Here is a 22,175-nt window from a genome sequence, read left to right as displayed (position 1 = left end):
TAATATAAAACATTGTAATATAATCCCAAACAAATTCCTAAACTTGTTATGTAAAGATATTAGGCTAGCTCAGTTACTGACAGGTCATTTCACACTTGACTTTTGGACAGTTCATGAGACACTTGTGTTTATTATTTATACAGTTAATAATAATAATAACAATAATAATAATCTGATTGTTACATAATAAAAAACTAAAACTATTATTTGAAGAATTATTAAAAAACAAACTTACTGTTAGATCATCCCACACTTGACTTTTGGCCAGTTCGTAAGATGCTTGAGTCATCTCAGAAACAGGAATTGGGAAACCAGGAATACTGTTATGTAGATGGAACCCAAATGTGACCAGCCAGCTGTTCACATCTGTAGAAATATTAATAAATCAGTCATAATGTGCACTGTGGAATGTACAGCAGATATAGATTACTTCCAGTAGTTATTTGAAGATGCAGTGAATCCATGGAGTACCTGTTAAGTAGTCCCCAACTTTCTGCACTTTACTTATTGGGTTGTTGTTTCGGAACATATAAAGGTTGAAAGGGCCCGGGTTCTTACTGAGATTCTCCCAAAGCATGAAATCAGGTGCAGTCCAGCGACCTGCCATTATGTCATAATCACGCACCCCAAAATGAAGCAGTCTTGTTAAAGGGTCATAAAGTCCACCGTGAAATCCAATCACCAACTGAATGTCAGGATTAGAGTCAGAGTAGACCTCGCCGTAGGCCGTATAATGAACCTGTTTCAGAAGAATGCCATCACTGCCAAACACCGCCAGTGGTGTTCCTGTGTTATCACAAGCTATGTAGAACTCTGCTCCATTGCTGATCTCCATCGCAAACAAGTGCCCTTGCAGATCGTAATATAGAGAGGTGATCTGTGAGCTGGAGTGGTTGTAGACATGTGTTATCCTACTTGGATAGCTCAGGTCTGCATAGAAGAACTGCAGATGTTGCCCCACGGTGGACTTTGTAGATACTCGTCTTCCTAGACCATCATAGCGGTGCTGAACAGACCATCCGCTGGATTTACTATACACACGTTCAAGGTGTCCATTGGAGTTGTATTGGAAGATCTCAGAACCTCTCTGCTGGAGAAACCCATCTTCATCTAACTCATACTGCAGGTCTCCAAGTCGAGTAATACGGTCTCGTAGGTCATAGCGTAGAGGCATGATTCGAGCACTGTTTGCTGGACTCAACAGGTGTATGTTCCCATTCAGGTCATAGCTGTAGCGCCATGTCATCTTCTCATTGAGGTATACGGCTTGTAGTTGCCCGTCCACATCATATTCATAGCTATACTTGGTGGCGTTGGCGAATGGACCGATCTTCATCTCCCGCTTGGTGACTCGGCCCATATCGTCATACTGAACTGTAATCCAGAAGAGCAAAGAACGGAACAGTTCATACTGAATCTCTCGGACTCGACCGTGCCCGTCAAAGTGTTTGGTGTAAGTCATGACTGAGGTGGAGATGATCTGGTTGATGTCGTAATAAATGACGCCAAATTTGCCAAATTGCTCCACCTTGCCTGAGATGTCATCATACTGGTAGAGATCAATGGGCAGTGGGGTCTCATTGATGACCCCCTGAACACTTGTCACACGCAGACTACTGTCATAAGCGTAGTCGAATCGGGCATTGACCATCCCATCTTCACTGAAGCGGTAAATCTGCCGGTCTACCAGTGGGCCGAGCTGCCTGTATCTAATGGTGCATATGAAGCCCTCGCTCTGCAGATTGACTGTCTTCAGCACACCTGCTGTCTCATCATAGGTGAAGCTGACACGAGTGCTGTCATACAGAACCTCCGAGAGCTTGTTGTGCCACCGGTAACGGTACAAGACCCTCCGACCTGTGCCCAGCTGTGCCACTCTCAGGAGTCGGCCGTCCTCAGTGTAGTCTACAGCGACAGAGGCATTGCTTTCTGGCATATGGTAAAGGTTGCGGTAGTAAGACACAGAGCGGATGGTCTCCATGGTGTAGCGGGCAACACTGGGCATGGTGACTGCAGAAAGGCCTCCCTGAGGGTCATATTCAAAGACGTACTGCCGCTGACTCGCCAGTATCAGGACAGTGGACTAGAACAGAAAGAAAACAAACATTAACCTTGTGCATCCTTATAGCTTTTTTATTTTTTATTTAAGCACAAAGCTCAACATTGAGTTTGGCTAAAGGAACAAAAATAGTTCCTCCTAGGACCTTGAGGACAAAAAGTCCCCAGTGAAAACTACAAAAAAGCTGCAATATTTTATCTCAATGCCATTTAAGCACAGTTGGGACAGTAAACTGAACCATCTGTTTCAGATGCAAGCAATAAGTAGTTGTGTACTATGGAATGCAGTGCTTCCCACACATACACTTTACTAGGGCGGGCCGCCCAGGTATTTTAACAGCTCATCAAGTATATTTGATGACAGTTTTTTTTTTCTTTTTTTTTTCAACCAATATTATCATCCTTTTACACTTTTTTTTGTATATCCGCCCAACATTACCAAAAATCCTTGTTTGATTAACCAGTGGAAAATCTTCTCTCGTCCTATACATTTTGTACTGCTCATTGTGTGTGCGTGAGAACTGTCAACAACACTTTCTCAGACAGTCTTACGACTCTGCAGAGACCCAAAGAGATGCGCCTTTTTGAGGTTTAAAATGCATCCGGCCGGTGTTTCTAAATCTCCCAAAATGTCCGGGAGTCGACTTTTGCTTTCACTTTCTAAAGTTGTTGCATTTTTGCATTACTCTTTTATTAAAGACTACCTGCCGCTTGGCTGAGCTATGACAGAGAGAAAAAATAAATAATAGATTCTTTAACCTAAACCATACTCTGAGTGGAAGAAATGACATCTAAACTGGCTGCGAAATATTTGTACAGCATTAGAAATGGTCAATCAACTCATTTGCCTTATTAAAATAATCTACACTTTTTATTTTAATTATTTATTACTTATTAATAAATATTATCCATTTATCATTATTTATTATACATATCTACAATGTTTTGGCAATACTGAACTAAATGTCATGCCAACAGAGCAACCTGAACTTGAGAGAGAGAAAGAGAGAAAAAGAGAGAAGCAGAAGCAGATAGCTCCTGATTCTGAATAGGATGAAAATAAGAGAAACAGTGGATTTATTTTTATTTCAACAGCCATTTTAAAAACTTCAACCTATTGAAAAGAAATGGTGTATAAAAGTGTCATAATTATTAAATGTATTGTAAAAATCACATTACATGTGTGTCACATGTAGTTAACCATACTATACTGTATATGTGCAGTGGGTAAAGGATGTGTTTCAATCTGGCTACCACCACAAGAATATTTCAAACCCATGGGAGGCACTGGAATGTAGAATCAGGGCCCCCCTATGTAAACTATGGCATCCACAATATGATTTTGCTGTTGATATTATTATTTTAAATACACTTACAAAAATTCACTATATTTTAATGAATGAATGAATAAATGGTGACGCAGTGGCGCAGTGGGTAGTTAGTAGGTAGTAATGTTCTCCCTGCGTATGCTTGGGTTTCCTCTGGGTGCTCCGGTTTCCCCCACAGTCCAAAGACATGCAGTACAGGTGAATTGGGAAGGCTACATTGTCCGTAGTGTTAGTGTGTGTGTGTGTGTGTGTGTGTGTGTGTGTGTGTGTGTGTGCGTGCGTGCGTGCGTGCGTGTGTGTGTGTATGTTTCCCAGAGATGGTTTGCGGCAGGAGGGGCATCCGCTGCGTAAAAACTTGCTGGATAAGTTGGCGGTTCGTTCTGCTGTGGCGACGCCGGTAAAATAAAAGAACTAAGCTGACAAGAAAATGAATGAATGATAAATAAATAAATAGATAAATAAATGAATGAATGAATGAATGAATGAATGAATGAATGAATGAATGAATAAATAAAGTGCAGCCACTAAATTATTGTGGATTGATTGGCATCATCGACATGGCTGATTCACAGCCTTTCCCCCTTTAAACATGCGCTGAATAGATGTTTGACCATTATGTTATTCTGGCTGCACCTCAAATAAATGGATTTTGAAATCAGCGTTTCAGAATGTGGTTTATTTAGCACATTCTTTTTTTGCTGATTGACTTACAAGGGCCAAAAATCTCAGTGATTTGTATGTATTTCGCAAAAAGATACATCAATAGAATAAGCTGTATTAATAATATTGTGGCTCAGTATGGTCAAATTATATACGAAATAAAACCACAATATTTCATTTACCAGAAACAAAAATATAACATTGCTCTGAATTCATTATTTGTGTGCCACCCCAAGATTTGGCATGGCTTTATCTGGCCACCCTAAAGAAAATATTCTAGGGGCAGCACTGTGCAGAATGTGGTTAATTGAAACATTTGTTGAAAATTAAAACAATTTTTTCCCCAGGCTTAGATCAAATATAATCATGTCAAGTCAAATTTTACATTTTGGAAAATGACTGAATAATTCATATGAATTAGTAATGTAACTAGTAAATTTTTATATGATCTACTCTCACCCCAGTGATGGTTAAAATGCTTTATATTTTTCCCCTAAAACCCTTATTTTAGCCATTGAAACTATTCAAATGATATTTAAATAAATGCAGCCTTGGTTACAATAATAGATTCACAGAAAACATTTTTAGCATTTGGTTAGCAGCTATTTTAAACCCTTTACCCTGTTGGTAAGCAGCCTATATGTGGCAGAATCAACTCTTGATAGAGTATATCTCAAACATCACGCTCTCTTTACCTTTTCCAGATAAGTGTAGCTCCAGGTCTTCCCATCAGGAAACGTTCTAGAAAGCAGGCGGCCTTGTCCATCATACTCCACCCTGTCTGATACTGAACCCCAGTGTATGGCACTCAGCTGCCCGTTGCTGCTGCGAGTGAGGTTGACGGGCAGCAGTTTGCTACTTGGCATCCAGAGAGTGGGCTGACCTGCTGTGTCATAGCCAATCTTCAGAAGGAATTTACGGTGATCGTCATAGATCTTTTCAATCCTCAGTGCTCGGTCGTAATCAACAGACAAAATGTTCCGTCCATTTACCTTGAAGTGCAGGCAAAGGAGAGACACAAAATTGGTATGGCAACAGTAAAATGGCAGAAAATTGACTAGAAAATTGGCTTTTTTTTTCTTCATCTGCCTTGGTTTCCATCAAAAAGTTTGACTCAATTCTGTGTGAAAATGAGTCTCATGATTAATAGATTAACTTCATAAAACTAAATGACTCGTGGCATGATCAAACTATTAAAAGATCTTCAAATGTAATCGACATCAATTTTAGAATAGACTTGTTTAACCGCTGTAAAACTGGCTTTTTTTTTGTAGTCTCAGCCGGGTGCCATCTTCACGCCACATTAAATTGATATCATTTTATCAAATTCACAAGAAAACTCATGTGCCATTTAAATTGTCAATTATGATTGGCACTATCTTCAACACCAATTCACATTCCAATAAAAAAAAAACACCAAGAATTTGTGCATGCTTTAAAAAAATGGTAACACTTATTCCAATTGAGTATTAGTAGACTGTCTGCTTAATGTGTTGATACTGCTGCTAAACAGACATTTAACTGACTATAAAAAACTTTGCAAATACATGTCAACTGACACTAACCCTAACCCCAACAGTCTACTTATAATCTAATAAGAATTAGTTGGCAAGTAGATGCAATATAACTTAAATTCAACAAATGAACCATCAAAATAAAGTATGACTAAAAAAACCTATAAGAACTGAGGCCAGTTTACTTCATGAGCTTTTAGCTATAATAAGGCTAAGAGATGTCATGATGAAATTATTCAGGGATTTTGCATTTGCTCTCAAGCTTTTCTTAAAGGTGCAGTTGGTGATCTGCCTAAATGCTATCCGTTAGCCTAATATCTCCTAATGTCATTCTTCCTCCAGCATACAAAAGTAGCTTCAATATTGATTCAGGATTTTAAAGTTTTGATTCAGCATTTGTTTTTACGGCTGTTACTCTCTCTCGTGTGCAGGTGAACGTGTGTGTAACCCCGCCAGTCCTACACCACCCAACCTCACTTACACAGCACTTACTAGCTGGCCTCTGCTACTACCCTCCTAAACCTCATTCCCATCCGGGTCACGGCACCAATTTAACCCCACCGGTCCTACACCACCCAACCCACTCCAAGCTAAGATCGAACTGGTGACCTTCCTCATGGGAGTTGGTTGCTCTAACAAGGAGGCTAATGACCATGGCCTCTAGCGTCTATCGCTAGAGCAACTTTTAATAAAGGTCAGAGGAGTGTAGTTTACCTGCACAGCACTTACTAGCTGGCCTCTGTTACACGTGCACACGCAAACGGCAGATCTGTCTGAACGGCTGTGCAGTTGTACAAATCTACATTTGTTAACAGACTTTTTGGGCTACTTATCTGAATTATGGGAATTATCGGCCTGACAAATTTTAATTGGATGAACTTTTTTTAGTTGTATGCCTTTCCCAGAATATAAAAATGCATATAAATACATTTATTTTTTAATCATTACTATTAAAATGGGAAGAGACTTTCAACCAGCACAACAAAAAATGTTTCTGAAGACAATAACCTACTGCACCTTTAAACATTTCTATAATTGGACTTCATTACGTACTCGTAACTTCCGTCCAAACACTGTGACCTTCGTCCTCGTCTGCTCTTTGCGAAAGCGCCACTCCACCAGATTTTGCCCGCTGTCATCAGGCAGTGTCATGTTTCTCCGTGCCAGCGTAGGGGACGAAGCACCAGCCAGAATGTGTGGCTCGGTCTGATAGTGAGTGTTCATTCCATTGGCATACAGAATCCATAAGGAGTGGTCGTAACCAACCACATAGCTGTTCTTCAGCTGATCTGCAAAATAATGAAAACACATACTGTAAATGACACAAGTAGAAAGACCAGAATGTTTTTTGTGTGTGTATTTTATTAAAGTGTTACCTTGTTGTAATGTAAGAATGTTTTGAATTGCTGACTGGTTTGTAGTAATGCTTCCAGCCTCCTCTCGTTCAAAACTTTCTTTTTCTACTGTAGATACAGTGTCCATTTCATAAGCAAGACTGGTCACCACTCCGGTGGGAAAAGTTACATTGGTGAGTCGCCCCTCTGTGTCATAGCTGGGAGAGAAAGAGAGAGAGGTGCTGCCTTCAATGTCTTTGAGCATTGGTTTATCTGAGAGCACACATATTGTACTATAATTTTTTATATAGGTAATTTTGTTTATATTGGGATTCTGAGAAAGTTTAGCATTTGAGTAATTATTTGAATTTCATTAATTATTTTTACTAAACAATTCTGTTTGCAGGGTTCCAACTCTAAACCAAATGTCAAATTCCCTGACCTTCACTGACTAAAAAGCTATTATTTTTTTAAATATGCTGCAGATTTTCTAGTTTTTGGTCAGCCAGGACACCATCTGCATAGTTTTATATCATATAGCATAGCATTCACTCATTAATTATATACACCAATGGAATAAAAACTACAGAAATTTACTTTGAATTTTAAGAAAATTAACTGCAAAAAAAGTAATTTTAGGCAATTTTTGAATCAATAATTCAGCAGGGACCGATAAAAAACTGCCGAATGTCTCCATTTGATTTCTTGTTGACAGGTGTGCAAGGAATACAATGGAAATGAAATATAGCCTAAACGTAACAATATGCAAAACAAGTGAAACAATGTGTTAAAAACAGGGTGTAGAAAAATACATTTTGATAAATGGGAAGTAAAATACTTAATATTTCATGACTTGGACCGATAATAAAACTTTCAATGTCTGGAGTAAAACCAAGATATTTGACCATGATATTGCAAAAATTCTATGATTCATAAGAACTCTGTTTGTGACCTCAATTCAAGCACAACCGTGTTTTAATAGTTCTGTTTTTCCATTAAGTAACTAAGGTAGTTTTGGACAATCAGGTGCACCAGTTTATTTTTATCAAACCAAACCTAAAAGTTGTTATCAAACACACTTAAAAAGTATAATTTCTACATATCTTAATAACCAGCATGATTTGATGGTGAATAAGTCCCAAGCAAACTTTTAAAGAGACCCTATAATGGGTTTTTGAAAATGGCCTTCTATGCAGTGTGTAACAGCACTAAGTGAATAAAAACATCCAGCTGAGGTTTAAATTTGAAAGTCCACCGTGTTTAAAACTATTGATTCTTTAATGAAATAGTCCACTCAGAGTCAAATAAATGAATCATGTTGGGTCCGGATGTTTGCCTGAACAAATCAACTGTCGACATGGTACATCATCAAATATGTAGTACCGGTTCTGGTAAAACATGAGCACTCCTTTCCCTTCAGACACTAGCGGAGCGCAGGGGATCACGGGACTGATCATGACTCGAAGATGACGATCACTGACAAATAAGGATTTGCCTGCAGGTAATAAATGGTTAAAGTTCATTTTCAGAACAATACCACAGTATAGCCAACCGTGTGCTGTGATTGTTCCTGTCATTTTTCAGATTTTTGATTCAATAACCTACGCTTCAAGCGTGACTCATCGGCCGTTTGGAGCAGAGATTATTATGTATGGGACTTTGTCAGTAACTGTTACAGTTCACGTGGACCAGATTCTTCTTCCTCAGGATCAGAACATGTAAGTGTAATTTAAATTGTTGCCTTGCTTTATGCAGTTTGCAAAATATGTATTTAATTGTGTGTTATAAGTTGTAATTACTCCGTGCAGCTTGTAATCACTTATCTATTATAGATCAGTGCTTGTACTGTATCTCTCAGCTTAAATCTTTATAGGGCTATTCACATATTGTGTCTAAAACCATGTTGAAAACGTGACGCGTTCTTCTTCCTTTACCGATTTAAATGAGTGTGTGATGTTAAGCTGTTTGTCTTTGCTATGGCCACCATCTTCTGTTCATACACACGTGCAGTGTGGTCAATTTTCAAAATAGTTCAACTTTTGCCACTGTGTAGATTAATGCTGAATGTGTGTCTGTTAATACTTGGAGTTAGCGAGTAGAGTAAGGTGCTAGTGTTTAACTGGATTGCTTTATTGCATTCCTGCATTGAGCTGTGGTGGCCATTTCTCTCTGTTGCGCACTGAACCGAGTCGACCAATCACAACAGACTTGGTCATTGAACCAATCACAGCAGATTAGCCTCACGCACAGGAGGTTTAGGGAACAAATGAATCGCTGAATGAATCATATGGGAATCGTTGGGATAATTAGGTAAAAATAAATGCATATTGGGTGACGCGTTGGCGCAGTAGGTAGTGCTGTTGCCTAACAGCAGCAAGGTTGCTGGTTGGAGCCTCAGCTGGGTCAGTTAGAATTTCTGTGTGGAGTTTGCATGTTCTCATTCTGCTGTGGCGACCCCGGATTAATAAAGGGACTGAGCCAAAAAGAAAATGAATGAATGAATAAATGCATATTCTAAAACAATGAAAGTGTTTTTTTTTTGGCCTGGCATGCATATCAGCCTGTTGTTGGAGACCCCCAAATTAAAATATTACCTTTTAAAATGCAAATAGGGGCTCTTTAATACTAGCTGAACCCTAAATTTGAGGATACAAACAGCAGAAATGCCCAAACGCTCTTACTCATAAAATGTTGTCCATCCACTGGCAGTGCTCATGGTTGCCAGGAGACCACTGTTGCCATGGTAAGTTAGCAGCACCTGTTCACGCCCCTGTGTGCCAAGGGTCTTGAGCCCACCACTCGAGCCCACAGTTAGCCAAATAACCTGGTTGTCAGGTGCAACGATGCGCACGGGCAGGCGGCTGGCATCTCTGCGAATCCGAAGCGTGTTCCCATGACTATCAGCCACTGAGGTCAGATCTCCCTCATTGCTGTAGCTGAAGTTATATTTGAAGTCTCCGGTGATCAGGTTAGCCGTATGCTGGTGAGTGCCATTACTGTCAAACATGTACACCTCCTGCTCGCCGGACGACGCCACTTCTAACAGGCCCATGCTGTTAAGTGCAGGCTTGTTTCTTCCAATGGTGCGAATGCGAATGTTTCCCAGGTCAGCAACGTATAGGGTTCCATCCGGAGCTGCCACTAGAGATGACGGGCCGTTCAAGCGAGCGTCTTTAGCGAAGCCGTCACCGGTTAGGTAACAGTCGCAGTTGACGTCGGTCTTGCAGTCGCAGTCTGAAGGCGCTCCTGCCAGGTGAGTGATCTGGCCATCTGCCGCCACGCTGCGAATACGGCTCATCTTCCTCTCGTCTGTCTCGGCGATGTGCAGGACTCCGCTGAAGGAGACAGCGATGGCGCTTGGGGATTCCAGATGGGTTTGCGTGGCTCGCTGTGTTTCTGTCACCGAGATGTCTGTAGAAGGCATGGGGCAGTGGAGGGGTCGGCCTGCTGCGACACTGACCTGGCCCTCCTCAGTGATCCGCAAAACCACACTGCCATCCAGAACAAACAAGGAGTTATCCATCGGGCTAACAGACAGATCCGTTGGCCATTCCAAAGACACCTAAAAGGCAAAGTGCAAAAGAGATTATAGCTTCACTGCATCTCCTTCTCATTTGCGATAATTTTTATCCTACAAGTTTGGGCAGTTAACAGATATTGTATTTTCCCATGCTTGGTGACAGAATTGGCAATAGATCATTTCTTGTGTTAATGCGGTAGCTAATGGGAAACAACTGTTAATTGTGTTTTACATCCTTGGTGAATGTACATTAATGGTATGTTCTTCATAATTCCCTTAAGGACATTAGCATTTTAATACATTAGCATTTTAAGTAGCGAAAATTACATGAATGTATCATGAGTTAACATGAATTAAGCATCAGGAATGGTGCGTTTAAATTATTTTGCTTAATTTGACATTTTAACAAGTATGAATTAACTTTCAGCAATATTATAAATAAATAAAACTAAATAATACTAAAGAACAGTACATGATCATTCATACATTTTTCCTCAGCTTAATCCCTTTCCTCATCAGGTGTCGCCACAGCGGAATGAACCGACAACTTATCCAGCATTTATCCTCTTATCTTAACTTATCCTCCATTTAAATGACGTCATCACCTGGAGATACAGTATCACAGAAGTGGTCTTACAGCCAAGTAGGTCTGGGCCTGCCATAAACACCCAAGTTCCCTTGTAACGTTTGGTTATGTAAAGGCAATGCTATAAAAAATGTTTTGCAAATATATATCAGGTTTTTTTTTTTTTTTTAATGGATCAGTTGGCATTTCTGTGTGGAGTTTACATGTTATCCCCGTGTTGGCGTGGGTTTTCTCCGGGTGCTCCTGTTTCCCAAACAGTCTCTAGAGATGCGCTATAGGTGAACTGGGTAAGCTAAATTGTCCGTAAAACATATGTTGGATGAGTTGGCGGTTCATTCCGCTGTGAATTAACCAGATTAATAAAGGGACTAAGTCGAAAGAAAAATGAATGAATGAATGAATGAATGAATATTTTAGTTGATTTTCATTGCCTGATTTTTATTTGCAGTTTTTTTTTGTTTGTTTGCTAATTTCAATTTATTTGAATATTATATATTTTTGCTTTGTGATTTTTGGAGATTTTCATTTATTTTATGCTCAATACATTGTTTTTTTGCTAAACTTTCTTTTATTTTGCAAACGTATATGGCCTATATTGAAATATATTAATATTTAGAAAATGTTTTGTTTTTAATTTAAACAAACATGATTGAGCTATCAACATTAGTATATTTATAAAGCAATATTAAAGAACAGTAAATACAGGTATTTTTAATTATTTTAATGACAAAACGTCTATTAAGCAAGAATAATACATTCATTTTAACAGACGTTAATGAGCTAAATGAAATACTATTATCTTACGTTCATTTTCCTTTAGCTTAATCCCCTTATTCATCAGGGGTCGCCACAGTGGAATGAACCGCCAACTTATCTGGCATATGTTTTACACAGCGGATGCCCTTCCAGCTGCAACCCAGTACTGGGAAGCACCTATAGACACCCATTCACATACATACAGTACGGCCAATTTAGCTTATTCAATTCACCTATAGCCCAGCCTGGACTCGAACCAGTCTTGCTGTGAGGCGACAGTGCTAACCACTAAGCTACAGTGTCACCCAAAATAGTATTATATTATAAATATCACAACGATTGTAATTACTTTTAATTTCAACAATCACAAAATACCTATCAACAATGTTATTAATTTTATAAGTCATTTGGAATTATTAAATAATAAAAAAACTATCATCAATAGTACATTTCCAACCCAGTGTAAAAAAGGAAATAATCTGTCCAAAAGTCATTTCAGTCCCTCAGCAGGTCACGATACATGACTCGAGCAGGACGATCTGAGAATTTTCACTTTTCACCTGATGGACGTCCATAACCGAGTCGCAGCTCAGAGGTCGAGCAGAGGCAAGGTCATTGGACCCCAGCAGGGTGGAGATGATGCCGTTCTGATCCACCTTTCGAATGACGGTCCCATCAACAAAGTAGATGAGTCCGTTCTTGTCGACGGCGATCCCTGGAGAGAAGAGAGGAAGGGAACGAAATGTGCAGGTCACACAGCTGTGCTCTTTGCTTGCCTGATCCAGGCAGTGGGTACATGTGTCGTGTTTGGCTTCCCATTATTCAGGTCACTGCAGAAAGCATCGCCCTCAATTATTCACATCTTGCCTCCCACTGCTGAATTATTTCTTAAGGAGAAAGTGGAATAGGATGTATTAGAACATCCCTCCCTCCCTCCCTCCCTCCCTCTAGCATTTCTGTCTGCCTGCTCTCACCGTCTGAGCCGGTCCGCCAGTCGGCTCAGGGTATCTGACAAAAGCATGGAGTGGGAAAGCATCAAACCCAAATTATCAAAGTGTACGTTGCTATAGAGACGGCCGCTTGGTAAATGCGTGCCTAGTGGAGTGGTAGTTTTTTGTGGCTGACGAAAACACAGTGAAGTGAACTGACGTTACGGCAAAAATCTCAGTCCCAATCGAGGCGAGTGCACGTATGCATCAATGCCTCTGACTTTTTTTCTTTTTTATAGCTACGACAGCCGGGATGTAGATCTCTGCACACGTCCCATCAATTCACCACCAGTCTACACAGGAAATACGATAGCTAATGTATCCATCATTCAGGACATGCATTCAAGTGCGAATGACATTTTATTGAAAAACAATGAAAACATCTCCATTTTTTTCTGCATGGCGGGATTATATAGGAAATAGGATGTCTATATTCTCCAGACAAGTGTGACGCTTTATAATTTATGTCGGCCAAGTCATCGTTCAAAGCATGCTTCATCAATCCGTTGTGTCTGGCTCAGTCAAATAATTTAGTACCTATCCCGAGGCTGTCAGTTTCCATTTCCCTGGTTGAAGCGCCAATCAGAGAGCTCACAGTGTTAAAGGCTGCCAGAGCTTTGAGATGATCTTTCATGTCAATCAAAGTGCCTCAGAAGATTCATTTCAACCATATCATCAATTTGAAGAACCCGAGTCACTTGACTCCTTGCTTGAAAACAGTCATGACCCTTTTGATTGTCGCTTTTAACAATACCTTTGGGCCCTGTGAGAAGGGCCTCAGTTGCCGGACCTCCATCCCCACATTGAGCTTCGTCAAAAGGCAGACAGTGATCTCCGGTTCCCGCCACCACCTCCACGTTCTGTTGGAGCTCTGAGCTGGTCAGCGATCCCAGTGGGCTGTAGATGCGTCTAGAGTTGGTGTCAGACACGAAGAGCCGCCCTGTCACCGGATCCGTGGTCAGGTAGTAGCGGTGAGCGGGATTGTTGCTTTGGGAGAGACATATAAACAATAGAAGTTATGAGGGAAGACATTAGCCTGCTGTCAAGCCGAGCCAGTGCGACTCATAAATTATTGGTCTGACATTGCAATTGGAGATGGCAGATGAAATGAGAGACTGATTAGAATATTAATACCATTAAAGATGTTGAGAGAATTGCAGCATGTTTTTTCGCATCTATCAAAAGGGTGTGAGCTGCTGACAGATGGGAAGCAGAAAAAAGGGAAGTAAATGTGATGTGACTGGAACGTATTTGTGAAGGCTGTGATGACGACTCCAAGACTGCCAGATCATTTCAATCATTCCCGTTCCCTTGCGGGGAAAGGTTCTCTGCGATGCGGTGATGATATGCATATCTTAATGACTGTCAACAACTGATGGCTTTTCAGAACGCTACGCTTATTTGCATTCATTAATTCCGTCTCCCAATCAGTCGGCTCCTTTCTGAATGAGTTAGCCTGGCCCCTCTAGACATGCCATTAGTGGTTAAATGGCCAGTCGAGCCGGGACATGATGGTGTGGAGATCTGTGACCTTCTTCTCTAGGATCAGACAAATCTTTTCACGTTTTATCAAAAGCAGTTTTAGGGCTTTTCTTACACACTGAGTGCGCTCGCCTCGATCGATATCCTGGCCTGTTTGGAAACCAATTCACACTCAGAGGCACTGGCGTGTGTAAAATCCAAATGTGAAAATGTGAAGCAGTGGTACTTCTTTCAGCTAAAGGCCCAAAGTGCCGGCCACTGCATCGTAATCTAAAGTTCTCTAGTATGGCTTGAGTAAAGCTTTTAGACAGTCAACCACATCTCACATAAAATGTGGATGGCATCTTCTGGAATTAGTACTTAACCTGGGTTAGTTTGATGTTGACAACCTTTGCACATTTAATTCCAAAGGGTCACAAGGAGTGATGTTTGTTGATGTAAGAAAAAAATGTACTCATCTATAATGTAGCATTTAATACATGTGTGTCTCTGCAAGGATGTACGCAATGCTGAAGTGCTTTTTAATGTAACTTACCTGTGCCTGAAATCCTTATTTCTTTGGTTAGTTTAAAAAAAAGGAGACACAAGGAAACAAGTCGTGAGAAAAAAAAGAGCAAGAGAGATTATGTACAATATTATACATTTAACCCCTTCATTGTCTAGTTCCGGTTTTATTCTCCTAAATAAATTTAGGCTACAACTCCTCTCAAATTAATTGATGTTACTTTACTGGCACCCCATTCTAATTTTATAACTTCTCCCCCAACCTCCTGCTCGCCTGCAGATACCCACACTAGTGGATGCTGCTCTCTCATTGGCTGTAGGTAATCGCCAATGTTATTTTCAATCAGAACACATTTCACACAGCATTATTTGAATTGGAGACAGCTCCAGATATTTAGCATGCCAAATATTTCACGGCTGTCTGCGACTCATCTCCATTCTCTTCTCTTAAAGATGTCGTCTTTGATCACTGTGTGATTGTTATTCGTGTAAACAAACACAGATTTGCATGGCAAATTTTAGGCATTTGTTGGCGATTTCTCAGAACCTGTCGGCGAGTCAAAATTGAGGCTAAAATCATGCAGTCTGAACTCGGCATTACTTTATCTTTAGTACAGTACATATCCAACAAAGACGGGTATTTGCCCATGATGTTGCATGTATTTGTTTATCCAAGCCCAGAAATACACAGAAGACAAAATATTTTTGGTACTTTCTATGTGAGTGTTATGCATGTGTGTGCACAAAAAACATTGCATGAATTCCAAATTGAGATCACTGTCATGTCTTGTGTGGCATAAATAGTTTGTAATCACTTGAATTATGGAGCTTTTAACATTTAGCCCATATAATGGTTAAAAGTGGATATTAAACCATGGTTCACAAGCATCTTGAACTGTTGGGCATTGATAACACAATTTGCTGAAATATAACTGGGCTATTGAATTAGAAAAAAAGACATCGCAAAGAAGTAGATTAAAATTTGAAACAGAAATGGACATATACAGTGCTCAGCATATATAAGCACACCCCTCACAAATCTATTTTTTAAGTTCATATTTTTAATTTTATTTGTACATATACATTAGATTCATCAGTACTGAAGGAAAATAACTAACGGTAATGGTCCAAAATTTATATAACATATCAAATATAAAAATATATAACATATATAACAAAACTAATTTTTAAACAAAACTAATATTATATAACAAAACTAATATATAAAAACTGTATTTACACCCAAATTTATATGTATAACGTTATGGAAAAATATTAAATACAAATTTAAAAAGAGGAAAAATCAAGAGAAGCAAAAAAAAGTCATATTTAGTTGAAATTTTGTAGGTTGTAATTAGTTTTTTCAATATTTTGCTTGAATTTAATTGTATTAATTTTCAATTCCTAAATATGTTTGGTGACTAAAATATTATTTTCATAAATATATCTGTTTAATAAATCTGTTTTATTTAAATGCATCAAAATAAATTGCCTATATTCTCTGAGAAATTGATAAAAATATTAGTTTTCAAAAGAGGGTGTTCTCAATTATGCTGAGCATGTATCTTATTAGAGACAAATCACTCTAAAACTGAGACTGCATTGTCAACAGGACCATGATTAGAGAAGTCAGCTAGTTAATTGATCATGTAGTCGACTTTCAATTGGTGCATTAGCTTAAAAATGTAAGTGGCAGTGAATTACTTCATCTTTAAGTCTAAAGCGTTCTGTCAGCACTCTAAAAGTCTAAACGTCTCTAAATTCCCCTTTCAAACATTGCAGCTACAGCTATCAAAGCACTGCTGCCAAATCCAGAGTCTTCAACAATAACTTTCAAAACAATTACTTCAAATCACCTGCTGTGAGAATTGTTCCTGCTATTATGCAAAATCTGAAGGCCTGCTTTTTGTGAGAACTGACTGTTTTGCGAATAAAGAAAAAAATAGTAATACTATTAAATTGTTTGTAGATGCTGCCTGACAGGATCCTGTGATTTGTCACGTAAGGTATGCTATGCTGATGTTGAAGTTGTGTTTTCGCTGTGCTCACCTGAGCTCCATGACACTGGTGACATTGCCTGACGGATAGATGCGTCGAATGTAATTGAAGTCGCCAACATACAGACTGCCATCAATGCCCCATGCCAGAGCAACAGGGGCCAGCAGTTTGTTTCCCTCCGCCTGGCCATTACAGCTCGGACAGGAGATGCTTCTGCGTCTGCCGTTCCCCATTACAGTGCTGATGATGGGAGGAAGCTGAGAGAGGAACACATTCTCACCGTTCCCTTTATACAGGATCCCTGTACACCAGAGGGAGTAGAAGAGGGGAAAAACAGCATTTATTATTTTGTAGAAAAAAAATAGATACAAAAAAAAGCTATTTTACGAGTGGTTAACTTGTTTTGTTTTACACAGACAGACAAAGAAATGTTAAGAATTTCTGACATCACAATATACAGTTGTGCAATTTTTTTATTCCGTAAACTACTTATGACAATGTGTGTATGTGTGTGTGTATATATATATATATATATATATATATATATATATATATATATATTATTATTATTATTATCTATTTTTTTTTAAACCACACAATACAAATGCTTTGAATTACGAAAAGCTAAAGTCAATATTTGGTGGAATTCTTTTCGGCTTAGTCCCTTTATTAATCAGGGGTCGCCACAGTTGAATAAACCGCCAACTTATCCAGCATATGTTTTACGCCACGGATGCCCTTCCAGCTTTAACCCATCACTAGGAAACACCCATACATTCTCATATACACACATACTCTACAGAAAATTTAGCTTAGCCAATTCACCTATAGCACATGTCTCTGGACTTGTGGGGGAACGGGAGCACCGAAAGGAAACCCACGCAAATGCGGGGAGAACATGCAAACTCCACACAGAAATGGCAACTGACCCAGCCGAGGCTCGAACCAGCAACCTTCTTGCTGTGAGGCAAAACTGCTACCCACTGCACCACCGCGTTGCCCAATTAAAAATCATAATAAAAAAAGCAACTTATGTTATTTTGATCAGTAATTTTTTTAAGTTGGAAAACAATTTTTTATTGTGACATGGTGACTCAGTGGTTAGCTTCAGAGCAAGTAGGTTGCTGGTTCAAGTCCCAACTGGGTCAATTGCCATTTCTGTGTGGAGTTTGCATGTTTGTGTTTGCATGGGTTTCCTCCGGATGCTCTGGTTTCCCCCACAGTCCAAAGACATGCTCTATTGGTAAATGGAATAAACTGGCTGTAGTGTATGTGTGAATGACGGTGTATGGATGTTTCCCAGTACTGGGTTGATGCTGGAAGGGCATCCGCTACTTAAAAATCGTATGCTGGATAAGTTGCCGGTTCATTCCACTGTGGAGACCTTTAATGAATAAAGGGACTAGGCTGAAGGAAAACGAATGAGCATTTTTTTTTTTTTTACATTTTACCTAAACCCTTATGTATTTAATCCAGTAAAACTGAGAACCCCCCCCCCCCCCCCCCCCCGATTTACATATAAATCAAGACTCATTCAAGAAATAACAATACAATTGCTGAGCAATTTAACTTGGTTTGAATTGTTTTGCACAGACAATAATATATATATATATATATATATATTCATATATATATATGACAATTGGAAAAAAAATGGCAATCCACATACAGTTATGTAATAATTCAAGAGACCACTTATCTCTCGATTTCTCTGGATTTAAAATGTTATGTGTACATAAACACATCTCTTCTAAATTCTAATTTTAAAAAATGTCATTTATATAAAAATGATTTGGAGTTTTAACTTCAGAAGACCTAATAGTCCTCAAGCAATCAAAGTCATATGATGCCCACATTGCTAGTTAAATTTATCTGTGCATGACATTAAGAAAAAAAATGCCTTTCTAATCTTTAATTAAAAACTAAAATTGCACTTTCTGTTTTCTATTTTTATTTGTCAGATTATGTATATCTTAGCAGTTGGGCGTGGCTAACATATTTAACCACACCCATCCAATTGTCAGTTTTCACAACAAACAGAAATGATGGGGAGGAGGCATCTGTTAGGTTGTAATAACTCTCCCCAAACTCTTTTCTCGATCAGTGTGAATGAAATGTCTTCTTTACTACATCCAATCAGCTCACAGTAGAAAAAACAAGCCACACCTACAGTTGTCTCATTTAATATTCTGTTTTTCTAGGAACTGCATCACAACACGAAAAAAGTAACGGTCACAGCTTCTGGTTCATGTGGATTTTAAGAAATCAATCAATATATGGTGATTTATATATTTTTATTTTATTTTAGGGGTGGTCTTTAAATAAATATTTTCCTACAGTTGTAAAAAAATATTTATCAGAACATTGTAGGAAAAAAGCATTTACTCAAACCCATATCTAATAAATTATGTAATAACTGAGAAAACCAGATAAACAGAATTTTCAATTGGTCGTTTGTTTCCATATAGCTACAGTCCCGAAAACAAATTAAGAAACAAACACAAATAGATTAAGACAAATAAAACAAAACATACAATTAACTTAACAATTTAACTTAATATGATTTGTTTTACACAGACAAGCAAAAAAATGCTATTCTTATCTGACTTCATGCTTGAATAATCTATTAGAGAAATGGAAAAAAAGGGCAACCAGTTTTTTTTTCTTCTAGCTGTAATGGAAAGGCTTGAACATATAACTCAACTAAAGATGAAAGTTCCTACCCTGGACATCACTATGAAAAGAGGGCACTTAGTGCTGTGATCTTCCCGAACTTCCGTTAGAAACTCCATTAATGTGGACATTGAAGTAGCACTTTGATGAGGAAGCTCCAAAATGAATTAAGCTGCTAAAGGCACCAGAGCCACCATAATGACCATTTTCATTAATATGGATGATTAGACTTCAACTTTTGAAATAAACTGAGCACTTCTTAAGCAGTCTAGCATTTTAATTTGATGCTGATAAAAAAACAAAAAACATTTCAAAATATATATTGGATTTGCATGATATTGTATAATAAATTAGCTAAATTATAAATTGCATACAAACTAATACATCAGACATGTGTATTGTATAATATATATTACATTTTTATGTTTAAGATATTTAGGTTGCTAAGGTATCTTTTTTTCTAGATTACATTTATTATCCATGCTTTATATTTCTCTATTCCAAGATAATTAAAAAATGATTGTGTAATTACTTTCATTTAATAATGTATTTACAACAACATTTTTTAATTAAATACTTTTTTTTCTCTCAAATTGAAAACTTGAAAGAACAATTGTGAAGGAAATTAAAATAAAGCTATTGGTATTACTTTAAAAAAATATTAATGCTTTCAGAAGTATTTTTTACTAGTCAAAAGTAACATTAAACGGAATGTGACTTGTTGTCATGAAGAAATGAGTTTCTGTGTGTATAAGCAATATGAAAAAAATGTGTACAGCAATATCTTTGATTTATTCATCTAAAATTTGCCAAATTCAGTGACTTTATGATTTGTACAGCTAACTTGATCTTTATGTGCAGATTCCACAATACCGTCTTTCTACATCTTCTGCATGGTGGGAATTATAGGACACTACATTATATACCAATTTCATTATTTCATACTAAATTCATATATTTTAGAGCATAATTGCATTTGTCACAGTATTCACAAATTCATGTTGTTGAACAAGAAAGAACAAATCTCAAAGGTACAATTCCACCCCAAAAATATATATAAATAAATAAGTATTGAACACGTCACCATTTTTCTCAGAAAATATATTTCTAAAGGTGCCATTGAAATTTCCCCCGAATGTTAGTAACAACCAAAGAAATCCATATATGCAAAGAAAACAAATCGAATTAGTTTACAAATTAAGTTATGTGTAACAAAATGAAATGATGTAGGGAAAATATATTGAACACATAAAGAAAGGGAGGTGTAGAAAGGCAGTGAATGCCCAGACAGCAGCTGAAATCTCTCAGTTGTTCTTTAGCAACCCTCTGCCCTTCCTCATTGTAAATGAATTTTAGCTGCTTCAGTACAACAACTATATTGTCATGATGATGAAGATGAAATCAGGATGGACAATTTAGCAAGACAATAATAAAAAAAAGTTCAGCCAAGGAAATCTTAAATGGTTTCAGAGAAGCTTTAGAATGGCACAGCCAATCACCTGAATTGAATCCAACAAAAAATACAAGAACAGATTTGAGAGACGAGACCCACAGATCCATCAAGATTTTTACACTCTGTTGAAGTCTGTGAAAACTTTACAACTGAGCAATGTATCTGACTTTAATCTCCACATGAGAATCCACATGAGGCGTCTTTAAATTGCCATCACCAAAAAGTCTTTTATTTAATGTAGTAAACACATTTCAGTAGTTCAGCACTTTCTCCTTGTGTCATTTCATTGTTATTACACATAACTAATGTTTCAGACTTTTTTAATGTTTGTATTATTTGGGTTTTACCAAAATCTGGTTCAATTCCATATCAACAGCTCATTTAGAAATATTATTCCCAGGAAAAAACATGACGTGTTCAATACTTATGTTCCCCTCATACATATATGAAGGAAATAGAGCATACATGTACCAACCGGAGCCATTTTGATCACCTAAAAAGTGATTGTCTACCCAGCCGTCTGCCCTATTGCTTTATTTTCCCGTCCCTATAGATCTCAGCTTCTAAAACCTTTGATCGTTTCAATCACTTTAACACCACATTCAGTCCAAGACTGTGCGAGGAGCTTGGGTCATTACAGATAAATATTTCAGTCCTGTGAAAATTTAACTTGTTTCTTTTTGGGGTTGGCTTCAAAGAGGAACTTCAAAGGGAAGTGCCATGCCCAGGGCCATAAATTATTCATACCGAGCAACATGTTAGACTTCCAACACTTGCTTTGGCCTATTAATCGCATCACTAACACTGCACTGATCCACTCTCCCATTGGCTGGACACAACATCTGGAGCTCAGTAAGCAGCTTTCCCATTGGCTGCACACCAAAGCCACTGTATTACAATTGGCTCAGAGGTTGAGCTTCATTAAAGCTACAGGAGTCTAAAATGTTTCATTTGAAATGCTTTGTCAACGCTACTGCTCTTCAACAGGGTTTTCTTGTTACACAATACAAACCAGAAGAGTCAGAAAAGCAGAACGCAGTGAAAGAGTAACTGTCAGGGTCTGAATGCGAGAAATTGATTTTTTTTTAACAATAACTGATAAACCTTTAGAGACAGATCTGCTTTGAGCTATGTGGTTTTCAATTGACTACATTCTAAAAGGCTGGGTTATTTTTTTCTATCCAAGATGTCAGTAGGCTAAACACATCAGCAACGGCCATTTCACATTATTGGAAAGGCAATAAATAAAGGTGATCTGTTATGAATCTGAATTTGATTAACCTTCATGTAAAAATGTTCTCAACACTCTCTACTGTTTGT

The 22,175-nt window shown here is 38.2% G+C and overlaps 1 protein-coding gene and 1 long non-coding RNA gene across 6 annotated transcripts in view; one reads left to right on the top strand and one right to left on the bottom strand.

The window, feature by feature from the left end:
* The window catches only part of si:dkey-237h12.3, a 312,347-nt gene that overhangs the window by 5,758 nt on the left and 284,414 nt on the right, over positions 1 to 22,175 (bottom strand). For all 3 annotated transcript variants that reach the window (XM_087281840.1, XM_087281841.1, XM_087281842.1), the window contains 10 exons: positions 16,781 to 17,030; positions 14,763 to 14,783; positions 13,500 to 13,732; positions 12,317 to 12,471; positions 9,576 to 10,456; positions 6,937 to 7,112; positions 6,614 to 6,849; positions 4,742 to 5,038; positions 472 to 2,083; positions 236 to 366 (listed from right to left, as the gene is read on the bottom strand). In XM_087281840.1, the coding sequence (XP_087137966.1) occupies positions 236 to 366; positions 472 to 2,083; positions 4,742 to 5,038; positions 6,614 to 6,849; positions 6,937 to 7,112; positions 9,576 to 10,456; positions 12,317 to 12,471; positions 13,500 to 13,732; positions 14,763 to 14,783; positions 16,781 to 17,030 (3,992 nt within the window). The remainder of the gene's footprint in view (positions 1 to 235; positions 367 to 471; positions 2,084 to 4,741; positions 5,039 to 6,613; positions 6,850 to 6,936; positions 7,113 to 9,575; positions 10,457 to 12,316; positions 12,472 to 13,499; positions 13,733 to 14,762; positions 14,784 to 16,780; positions 17,031 to 22,175) is intronic.
* LOC137490498 (uncharacterized) overlaps positions 6,949 to 22,175 on the top strand; it is a 30,438-nt gene continuing 15,211 nt past the window's right edge. For 2 of the 3 annotated variants that reach the window (XR_015507817.1, XR_015507819.1), the window contains exons 1-3: positions 6,949 to 7,088; positions 8,315 to 8,395; positions 8,479 to 8,612. This is a non-coding gene — a long non-coding RNA (uncharacterized LOC137490498). Of the gene's footprint in view, positions 7,089 to 8,314; positions 8,396 to 8,478; positions 8,613 to 10,933; positions 11,140 to 22,175 lie in introns of those variants that run through there. The other variant, XR_015507818.1, reaches the window with a different exon arrangement.

This window comes from Danio rerio, chromosome 14 (genome assembly GCF_052040795.2).
Source record: "Danio rerio strain M-AB ecotype USA chromosome 14, GRCz13ab, whole genome shotgun sequence".
NCBI classification, from domain to species: Eukaryota; Metazoa; Chordata; class Actinopteri; order Cypriniformes; family Danionidae; genus Danio; species Danio rerio.
The sequence above is the reverse complement of the archived record's forward strand: the minus strand, read 5'-3'. Positions and strand labels throughout refer to the sequence as shown.